General features: G+C 43.8%; 1 protein-coding gene across 3 annotated transcripts in view; it reads right to left on the reverse strand.

Moving 5' to 3' along the window:
- The window catches only part of LOC106562656 (cell migration inducing hyaluronidase 1), a 138579-nt gene that overhangs the window by 65819 nt on the left and 61324 nt on the right, over positions 1 to 11436 (reverse strand). For all 3 annotated transcript variants that reach the window (XM_045689452.2, XM_045689455.2, XM_045689453.2), the window contains 4 exons: positions 8096 to 8275; positions 3048 to 3185; positions 2088 to 2226; positions 1255 to 1491 (listed from right to left, as the gene is read on the reverse strand). In XM_045689452.2, the coding sequence (XP_045545408.2) occupies positions 1255 to 1491; positions 2088 to 2226; positions 3048 to 3185; positions 8096 to 8147 (566 nt within the window). In that variant the 5' untranslated portion in view covers positions 8148 to 8275. The remainder of the gene's footprint in view (positions 1 to 1254; positions 1492 to 2087; positions 2227 to 3047; positions 3186 to 8095; positions 8276 to 11436) is intronic.

The raw sequence follows: 11436 nt of genomic DNA on the forward strand, positions 1-11436 counted from the left end.
CCACACCCTCTAGGTGTCACCTATCTTCGCCATTATCCCCAGTGTATTTATATCTGTGTTCTCTGTTTGTCTGTTGCCAGTTCGTCTTGTCTTGTCAGGTCTTACCAGCGTGTTTTTCCATCTTCCTGCTTTCCTACTTTCACCGGTTCGGACCATTCTGCCTGCCCTGACCCCGAGCCTGCCTGCCGTTCTGTACCTGTCTGACTCTGACCTGATTACAAACCTCTGCCTGCCCTGACCCCGAGCCTGCTTGCTGTTCTGTACCTTATTGACTGCCCTGGATTACGGACCTCTGCCTGCCCTGACCCCGAGCCTGCTTGCTGTTCTGTACCTTATTGACTCTGCCCTGGATTACAAACCTCTGCCTGCCCTGACCCCAAGCCTGCTTGCTGTTCTGTACCTTATTGACTCTGCCCTGGATTACGGACCTCTGCCTGCCCTGACCCCGAGCCTGCTTGCTGTTCTGTACCTTATTGACTCTGCCCTGTATTACCAACCTCTGTCTGCCCTTGACCAGTCTTTTGCCTGCCCCCTGTTTGGGTCAATAAACATCTGTGATTCTAGCTGTCTGCATTGGGTCTTATCCTGAGTTCTGATAATAACACTATCTGTCATGACTTAAAGATAGAATCTGCATTAGGGGAAACAGCTCCGCATTTCGCTTTCCGCTGTCCGCCCCAGCACTTTTGTTATAATTGTTTTGTGGACTAAACAGAGGTGAGGTGTGTTGAGCAGAGTGGTCAAAACTAAAAACAGCAGTACATATTGTGCTGTTTGCTTCCCCCTGCAATGATGTCAGAGTGGGAAAAAAATGTGTTTGATGTCTGCAGTAACTTCTTTGTTGTAATATTCCAAACGGACAAGGCAGTTTCACTATGAAGGATTCCAGATTTAAAGAGACAACCAATTCCTCCAGTGTTGTTTTTTTTAACATGTTTGCTTATCACAACCGTTCTGTTACAACAGGGGTGTTGAAGTCATTTATTTTCAGTGATTGTTAGCAGGCTAATGTTGCTACTATTAAACAAAGTTAAATAGAGTTTAGATGTAAAAAACAGTAAAGATGAAAGGGTTACAAAATTCCAGTATCTTTCCAGAAGTCCCCAGGTTTTCCAGAAATCCCAGTTGGAAGATTTTGGGAATAAGACGGTAATGCTCAACCAATATTTCTGTAAAACCTGGGAACTTTTGAAAAATGTACCAGAATTGTGCAAGCCTAGAGGTGAAATAAAAACATGACAACATATAAAATACCTATCATTGTGGAGCACTTCTCCAGTCTTGGGGTCAATGACGTGAACTATGATACCCCGGTTGCCCCAGCCCCTCTCGAACAGGTAGCTGTTGTCCTCGCTCTCCCCTGGGTGCAGGGTCTTGTTGAGGAAGGTCCACGACAGCTTCTTCTGCCCATGGATCTCCAGTGTCCCTCCTGTCCCCACACCAATGTACTTACGGCCAAAGTAACTGTGCTCTGCGTCTGTGTCGTCAGACCTGGAGAAGAGTCAATGATTGATCAACCAATTAATCAAGAATTTGGGCTAGAGGGTTACACGATAGGGGATAAGGGAATATAGACTAGAAGATACTAGTTAGAGGCTAAAGTCTAGGAGATAAAGGCTAGGGGCTAGGAGATAGAGGCTAGGAGACAGAGGCTAGGAGATAGAGGCTAGGGCCTAATAGACAGAAGCTAGGGGCTAGGAGATTGAGGCTAGGAGATAGAGGCTAGGGGCTAATAGATAGAGGCTAGGGGCTAGGAGATAGAGGCTAGGAGATAGAGGCTAGGGGCTAATAGATAGAGGCTAGGAGATAGAGAATAGGGGCTAAGAGACAGAGTCTAGGGCTAGGAGACAGAGGCTAGGAGATACAGGCTACGAGATACAGGCTAGAGGCTAGGAGATAGAGGTTAGGAGATAGAGGCCAGGGGCTAGGAGATAAGGGCTAGGAGATAAGAGTATAGAGGCTAGACGATAGAGGGTAGGAGCTAGGACAAAGAGGCTTGCGACTAGGAGAAAGAGGATAGAGTCTAGAGGCTACCAAATAGGTTGAGGGCTGAAGGCTATGAGATCTGGTCTGGGTTCAAAACCCACCTTCCAAATAAGGAGATGGTAAGGTTGCCCTTATACGGGCAGTCAGGACTTCCTATGTGCAGCTGTCCTCTGTTGCCGATCAGAATGTGTTTGGTACGCAGTAGGATGGGACGATACGAGTCTGCTATCACTAACTTTCCTAGAGAGAGCAATAGAGAGAGCGAGAGAGAGAGAGCGAGAGAGAGAGAGAGCGAGCGAGAGAGCGAGATCTTTACTGGTGAGATCTCCTGACAGGTATTTCATGCCCTGGGGCTGACACATCACATCTCCCTTCCTTTTATGGCACTGAGCTGTGGCTCACACAGACACAGACACACACACACAGACACACACACACAGACACACACACACACACACAGCACACACACACACACACACACACACACCACACACACACACACACACACACACACACACACACACACACACACACACACACACACACACACACACACACACACATATAGTCCTGTAGTGAAGTGGATGAGAGATGGGGACTTTGATTTGACTGTGTGTTAGTGGTTACCAGGACACACAGTATCAGGTTCCTAACTCACACATACACATGTAACCAGTGTGAAATGGCTACACTGTTACATTGATGATGTTGACCCAGATCACTGGTTGCTGTGGAGAAGGAGAAGGTCAAAGGGGGTGAGTGTAACCCATGTGAAATGGATAGCTAGTTAACAGTGTGCACTAGCGGCATTTCAATCGATGACGTCACTCGCTCTGAGACCTTGAAGTAGTTGTTTCCTTTGCTCTGCAAGGGCCGCGGCTTTTGTGGAGCGATAGGTAACGATGCTTCAAGGGTGACTCTTGTCGATGAGTGCAGAGAATCCCTGGTTCGAGCCCAGTTTGTGATGGAAGCAAGACTGTTTCAGACACACAATTGATGGATAAAGTAAATTTGGGTGACAGTTTAACAATATGATTGCAGACACACACACACAGACGTACCTCCGTTGAGGATCTCTATAGAGTGGACAGTTGCTGAAGAGGTGAGGATGACCTTTCTGCCGTATCCAATGGTAACATGGTGGGCTTCACTGTGGCCGGGGGTCCATGGCTGCAGGCCGGGCTCCCTGTCTGGACACACTGTTGGATAGACCAATAGGGTTAACGTCATGACATATACAGATCTCACTGATGTTCTGATCTGGTCCATAGTTTCCACCAACAAACACTATGCCAACATCCTATAATTCATTCATCAGTCAATGTCATTGATTGGACGGACACCAAACGGGCCAGCCAACCAGATCTTCCCCTGGGCTAATACAGATTGATTAATAGGTTCCAATCGACTGGTTTTCTCCATGAAAGAACCCAGCTGAGAAACCATCGGACACAGCAGTTTGAGAGTTAGGTCTTGGAACTAGATCTGTCTGGGCTTTAGCCAAATCCTTTGTCATTCTCATGTCGTGTCTGACTCAAGGAGTTGGCTAAAGAACTAACTGTTACTGCAACAATGGGTTAGACAGCTAGCAGTATAGCTCTGGGGAGGCTGGAGGTTCAGAGAGAGAGAAAGAACAGTTCAGAGAGAGAGAGGAAAAGAGAGAGAGAAAGAGAGAGAGAGAGAGAGAGAGAGATAAAGAGAAAAAAGAGAGAATGAGAGAGAGACATTTGAAATGTCTGTGAAATGTCTTTATTCTTTTGGCACTTTTGTGATTGTAGTGTTTACTGTTAATTTTTATTGTTTATTTCACTTTTGTTTATCATCTACAGTACTTCACTTGCTTTGGCAATGTTTCCCATGCCAAAAAAGCCTTTGAATTGAAATTGAGAGAGGGAGGGGGAGAGAGAGAGAGAGAGAGAGAGAGAGAGAGAGAGAGAGAGAGAGGAGAGAGAGAGAGAGAGAGAGAGAGAGGTGTGTAAAGGGAAGTATCTGGAGTCAACCAATAGGTTCAGAGTTCCTACTTCCTCTGTTCTCTGTGTGATCATGATGTGAAGGACAGTGGTCTGGCGATCTGCAACAGGCATTGCACTACACTGGGCAATGACATCTGCACGCACACATACACACAGTATGCCACACAAACAAACTGAAATAAAACATGAACACAGGCAAAAACACAAACTTACGGAAGCCCAAGGCAAACAATAACAAGAAAAAAAGTAGACATTTGGAATTATCTCGTCCGAACAACTTGGTATCTTGTTTGAACGACTTAAGCGCAAATGAAATGGGAAGCATTTTTTTAAAGCTCGCGAACAAGCCTGCTCATGCTGAAAATAGAATGCATATGAGTGAATGAAAGAAGACAGGCCGCGAGTGTCAACGGCATCCAAATCAAATCTCATTGGTTACATACACGTGTTTAGCAGATGTTATTGTGGGTGCAGCAAAATGCTTGTGTTTCTAGCTCCGACAGTGCAGTAATATCTAACAAGTAATATCTAACATTTTCACAACATATACTGTACCAAATAAACGCAAATCTAAGTAAGGAACGTAATTAAGAATATATATATATATATATGGACGAGCGATGTCAGAGCGGCATGGACTAAGATACAGTAGAATATTATAGAATACAGTATATACATATGAGATGAGTAATGCCAGATATGTAAACATTATCAAACAAGTATGACGTCATAGCGCTTCAAATTAGAATGCAAGGGACTAGGGACTGTGTCTACGCGGAGCGATGCTGGTGAAATGAGCAGGTCAATGACATTGTAAAGGATTTAAAGGGATTGTTATGATCTTCCCTATGCTAAGTAAACTAAAGAGGTAGTTTCAAATGGATTGGGTTTATCACACACTATTCATATACACACTGACACAACAAACATATACCCACATACGTCCTCTCTCCACAACTCTCCCATCATTAACCACAGAGTATTTCCGGAGCATTCAGAGTGAACGGATAATAATATCATTCCCAAGGAAGCGAGGCCAAGTCTCGGCGTGCTTGGCAGCGGACATGTGGAAACGCTGACCTCAACGCTTTTCAGACTGTTTCATCAAAAAACACAGTGTACCCTGACTGAACTCTGTCTCAGATGACACACACACTGCCACACACACAGACAGCCAGCCACACACATACGCGCACACACACACAGACAGCCACATACACAAGTGCACTGCTTTTGAGTGGAGCCACATAGGGATAGCCACATAAATCTCTGGTCAAACATAGGACATTATATTTAGGAGGTTTTGAATGCCAGGAACGATTTATAAACTGAAACAACGCCTCGAGGACCTTCAAATGGACTGGATGCAAGTTTTCAATAGGAAATTGTGTGTGTGTGTGTGTGTGTGTGTGTGTGTGTGTGTGTGTGTGTGTGTGTGTGTGTGTGTGTGTGTGTGTGTGTGTGTGTGTTAGGGTTATCGTAATACCAGTATCAAGATAAAATGATACTTGATTTTCCATGGCCAAACATGAAAACACGAAGCGCTTGTAAAATATTGTGTGCTATAGCTTGGAAAATAAACAAATGTGGCTCTGGATGACAATGTAATGAAGTTTATTTCCAGTTAGGACGGTTTCCGTCAAGAGTGGGCTCCCGAGTGGTGCATACTGTAAACAACAACACCCCACAAAGCATATTGTAAACAACAAAACAACATCCCACAAAGCATACTGTAAACAACAAAACAACATCCCACAAAGCATGCTGTAAACAACAACACCCCACAAAGCATACTGTAAACAACAACACCCCACAAAGCATACTGTAAACAACAACAAAACAACACCCCACAAAGCATACTGTAAACAACAACAAAACAACATCCCACAAAGCATACTGTAAACAACAACAAAACAACATCCCACACAGCATACTGTAAACAACAACAAAACAACATCCCACACAGCATACTGTAAACAACAACAAAACAACATCCCACAAAGCATACTGTAAACAACAACAAAACAACATCCCACACAGCATACTGTAAACAACAAAACAACATCCCACAAAGCATACTGTAAACAACAACAAAACAACATCCCACACAGCATACTGTAAACAACAACAAAACAACATCCCACAAAGCATACTGTAAACAACAACAAAACAACATCCCACAAAGCATACTGTAGCTATTGTCTATTTCTGCCCTCAACCACTAGCTCTCATTCTGTGAATCCCTATGGAAAGGCAGATGAGATGATTCTTTGAAGAAGTTGCCCTTCGGCAGATATCTAGGATCAGCTTTTCCTCCACGGATCTAAACCCTAACCATTATGGGGAATATGCTAAACTGAGTTTAGATCAGTGTCTAAGGGGATCTTCATCTTACTCCATTTGGCTCTACCAGTAGGTAGCAGAGGGTGCTAATAAACAACATCATGCATTAATTATATATATGTATATTATTTTTACAGTAAGTTTGACATTAGCACTGTTTAAAGTCTTTGTCATTATGTTGGTACTTCATGCTGTGTTTTAAGAGCACACTGACAAAAACAGCAGAACACACACACGCACACACACAGACGCACAGAAAGACATGATGTCGGGTGTGTGTGTGTGTGTGTGTGTGTGTGTGTGTGTGTGTGTGTGTGTGTGTGTGTGTGTGTGTGTGTGTGTGTGTGTGTGTGTGTGTGTGTGTGTGTATTTACAACTGACAAAAACAGCAGCATAAACACATGCCTCCCTCCTACTGCTCATGTTACTTTTCTGCCCTTTAAAGGGTAAGTGGGATTACAACCCAATCTGGCAACCAGAGGAAAGTCAACCTGGCAACCGAAGCTAGGCCTTCATGTTAGTGAATATACAGAATAGCTTACTGTCAAAAACAAAAACACTAGAGAGAGAGAGAGAGCGCGAGAGAGCGCGAGAGAGAGAGTGAGAGAGAGAGAAACATTGCTTTGGCAATGTTTCCCATGCCAATAAAGACCCTTGAATTTAATTGAACATTTAACTGAGAGAGAGAAGGAAGGAAATGTAACTAGAAATATTTGTTATGTGTCTGTTAATATGAAAACCTGAGCTATTGGAGTCTAGCCATGGCTTTAGAGGCTGCCCTGCCGCACACAGACACACACACCCACCCACCCACCCAGACACACCCAGACACACACACACACACACACACCCAGACACACCCAGACACACACACACACCCAGACACACACACACACCCAGACACAGAGGGAGAAGGTGGAGAGGGAGATCCACTCTCCTTTCCTCACACGTGGCAGACACAGTTATACCTTCAATCGCTCAGACTGACCTACTTCCTCCTTCTCACTCCCTCCCTCCCTACCGCTCCCACTTTCCTTCTCCTTACCTCTCTTCCAAACCGTCCCCATCCCTCTCACTCCCTCGCTCTTTCCATCTCCCTCCTCTCGCTCTCTCTCCTTCCATTTCACCCCCTCCATTGTTCTCCCTCTACCTCCTGCCTTCTCCTTCTATTACTCTGCCTCCCTCCATACTCTCTCTCCCTTCATCTCTCTCCTCCATTCATCTCTCACCATCCATTTATCCTCCTTCATCCCTCTCGCTCTCCATCCTACTCAACTACAAAGGTCAAATACCTAAAAATTGTTGTTCTGCAGCTAGTCAGGGCTATGTTCCACTACAGAAAACTCTACCCTCTACCAGGGCCATGTTCCACTACAGAAAACTCTACCCTCTACCAGGGCCATGTTCCACTACAGAAAACTCTACCCTCTACCAGGGCCATGTTCCACTACAGAAAACTCTACTCTCTACCAGGGCCATGTTCCACTACAGAAAACTCTACTCTCTACCAGGGCCATGTTCCACTACAGAAAACTCTACCCTCTACCAGGGCCATGTTCCACTACAGAAAACTCTACTCTCTACCAGGGCCATGTTCCACTACAGAAAACTCTACCTTCTGACCTGTCGTAAACCACTAATACCTCTCTAACACCTGTCATAACACAGTCATAACATTCATAAGAGCTGTAATATCTGCTGTACTGACCTGTCGTAAACCCCTAATACCTCTCTAATACCTGTCATAACCCAGTCATAACGTGCATAAGAGCTGTAATAGCTGCAGTACTGACCTGCCTGTATGATAGGCAGCACAGCCATCAGTAGTGGGACGCACATCTTCATCTCTCAATGAGAAGTATGGATTACTGGCAGAAGAGAAGTTTTCTCCAGAGTGTGCACTTTAGAGTGTGCACTTCGTAGGGCTTAATGTGGATTAGCAGGGGCTCACAGGGGGATGAGGCCAAAGGCACCTGCAATAAGAACAGATAGAAGACAAATAGTGTTAAACCAAGGCTTGGCATCACAACATGTGCACACACACACACACACACACCACACACACACACACACACACACACACACACCACACACACACACACACACACACACACACACACACACACACACACACACACACACACACACACACACACACACACACACACACACAACTGGCTTATAACATTCCATGGTGCCATGCTCTTTACAGTCAAGGCTTTTGAGGATTTGAAAACGTTGGTGTTTGAGACTCATCTTAAAAGAGTTGGAGGAGAGAAGTTTTCTCCTATATCTCCCATCTCTCAGGATCAAAGACTAGCGACTAACGTAGCATAGCCACTGGGATAATAACAGTTATATCTCACTGCTTTTACACTAGTTATATAAAACACTTATGTAACAAGGAGGGAAAACCCTACTGTATGAGGACATGTATCACAGACTAAATGTTGGGCCCAATTTAATTGGCTGTTTCTTGCATTGTATTGAAGCAGTACCTGTTTTTACAAAGGTAAAAAAACGAAACAGTTATTATGGGTATTCAAATAAATGTAATTAAACCTATTACTGGTCGACTTCTTTCAGGTAGACGTACAGATGTGTTTAAGTAGGGTGGCAAAATTCCAGTAAGGGATTTCCAGAAATCCTGGTTGGAGGATTCTGGGTTTTCTGCTTATTCTGTGATCTTCCAACTAGGATTTCTGGAAAACCTGGGAATTTTGGGAAACCCTATTGAAGTAGATTTTGAACAAAGAACTTGCAGAAACATTTCTAAAGCAGATTTGATTAAATTCCAGTCTCCGTGTTCCTATTATACATTGGAGCCTGTAGTTGCTAATTCATTTTTTGTCTGTTGTTTTAACCATAGTGGAGTAGGATACAGCAGATCCATTCCATTTACATGTAAGTCATTTAGCAGACGCTCTTATCCAGAGAGACTTACAGGAGCAATTAGGGTTAGGTGCGTTGTTCATGGGCGAATAGACAGATGTTTCACCAAGTCGACTCAGGGACTCGAACCAGCGACCTTTTGGTTACTGGCCCAACGCTCTAATTCGCTAGGCTACCTGCCGCCCCGACCCAAAATCAACACTAGGCTAAAATAGTGACCCTGTTTGTAAAAATGATTTGTAAATACATGAAGACATGACACACAGATTAAGAAATGACGTAACATAGATTTGTATAAGAGTTTTTATTCCATCTATCTCAAAGGAGGAGTGGTATACAGAGAGACGGAACGCAGAGAGAGGCTTCCATTAGTCATAGTGAATATCCTCTTGTCAGAACTGGACCTGCAGACATAGAGGGGAGGTTGGGACTAAACTGGCCCCTCATCAATATTGGTGTTCTCAGTCCCACAATGCCACAGGGCAGCTGGTCCTGTTAGTCCTGCAGAGAGAGAAGAAGCAGAGAGAAGATAAGATAAGGTTTAGGTGTGTGTGTGTGTGTGTGTGTGTGTGTGTGTGTGTGTGTGTGTGTGTGTGTGTGTGTGTGTGTGTGTGTGTGTGTGTGTGTGTGTGTGTGTGTGTGTGTGTGTGTGTGTGTGTGTGTGTGTGTGATCCACTAAAGGGGTATTAACAACACGTACATTCCCCTGTTCAAAACTGACGTGATGTTTTATCTGGGGGATCACAAACACACACACACTCCACCACAATCTATAGACGAGAGGTTCTACTGTATCTAGAACCAACATGTCTTAGAACCTCAGTCAATAGATTCTAAGACATGTTGGTTCTAGATACAGTAGAACCTCTCAGTCTATAGATTCTAAGACATGTTGATCTAGATACAGTAGAACCTCTCTGTCTATAGATTCTAAGACATGTTGGTTCTAGATACAGTAGAACCTCTCTGTCTATAGATTCTAAGACATGTTGGTTCTAGATACAGTAGAACCTCTCTGTCTATAGATTCTAAGACATGTTGGTTCTAGATACAGTAGAACCTCTGTCTATAGATTCTAAGACATGTTGGTTCTAGATACAGTAGAACCTCTCTGTCTATAGATTCTAAGACATGTTGGTTCTAGATACAGTAGAACCTCTCTGTCTATAGATTCTAAGACATGTTGGTTCTAGATACAGTAGAACCTCGCAGTCTATAGATTCAAAGACATGTTGATCTAGATACAGTAGAACCTCTCTGTCTATAGATTCTAAGACATGTTGGTTCTAGATACAGTAGAACCTCTCAGTCTATAGATTCTAAGACATGTTGATCTAGATACAGTAGAACCTCTCAGTCTATAGATTCTAAGACATGTTGGTCTAGATACAGTAGAACCTCTCAGTCTATAGATTCTAAGACATGTTGATCTAGATACAGTAGAACCTCTCAGTCTATAGATTCTAAGACATGTTGGTCTAGATACAGTAGAACCTCTGTTCTACTCCGCTAGCCAGCACCTCACCTAAACAGGTTTCTTTCATCTCCAGCACAGGGAATATTAACAGAACCTTAGTTCAGTAGCTGTCTACGCTGTAGTACACACACACACAGTGTAGCGTCCAAGCCTGCTGGTTATGAGAGAGTTTATGGGCTCAGCGGAACTATGAAAGCAGAAGTTACTCTACGTCTCAGCACTGCTCTGTGGAAACACACACACACCTCCCACAGGATTAATAGAACAGAGAAGTTCAGTGAGGGATTCACCTTTTTCTCTTCCTGAAGTATGCTCGCCAGCCACACACACACACACACACACACACACACACACACACACACACACACACACACACACACACACACACACACACACACACACACACACACACACACACACACACACACACACACACACACAGAGAAAAAGGGTGGAGACAGGACCTTCAATGACCATTTCCTTCTAAACTAAAACCAGACCCACATGTCCTGTATAAACATCCATTAGCTCCATATATAGTTTATAATAATATACTTTTATGGTAAAACACAGCAGTATAAACCTAAAACTACAATAAATAATATACTATTATGGTAGAATACCAAATTACAGACAAAGCAGGACTACTGTAGCAGTTGAGTCTTGTTAAAACCATGGACAGCTGGAGCTACAGAAGGTAATGTAGGTAATGTAGTTAATGGTATTTCACCAAAAACACTGAATATGAGAGGAACATGATCCCCC

This window comes from Salmo salar, chromosome 11, assembly GCF_965601325.2.
Source record: "Salmo salar chromosome 11, fSalSal1, whole genome shotgun sequence".
In the NCBI taxonomy this organism is placed as follows: domain Eukaryota; kingdom Metazoa; phylum Chordata; class Actinopteri; order Salmoniformes; family Salmonidae; genus Salmo; species Salmo salar.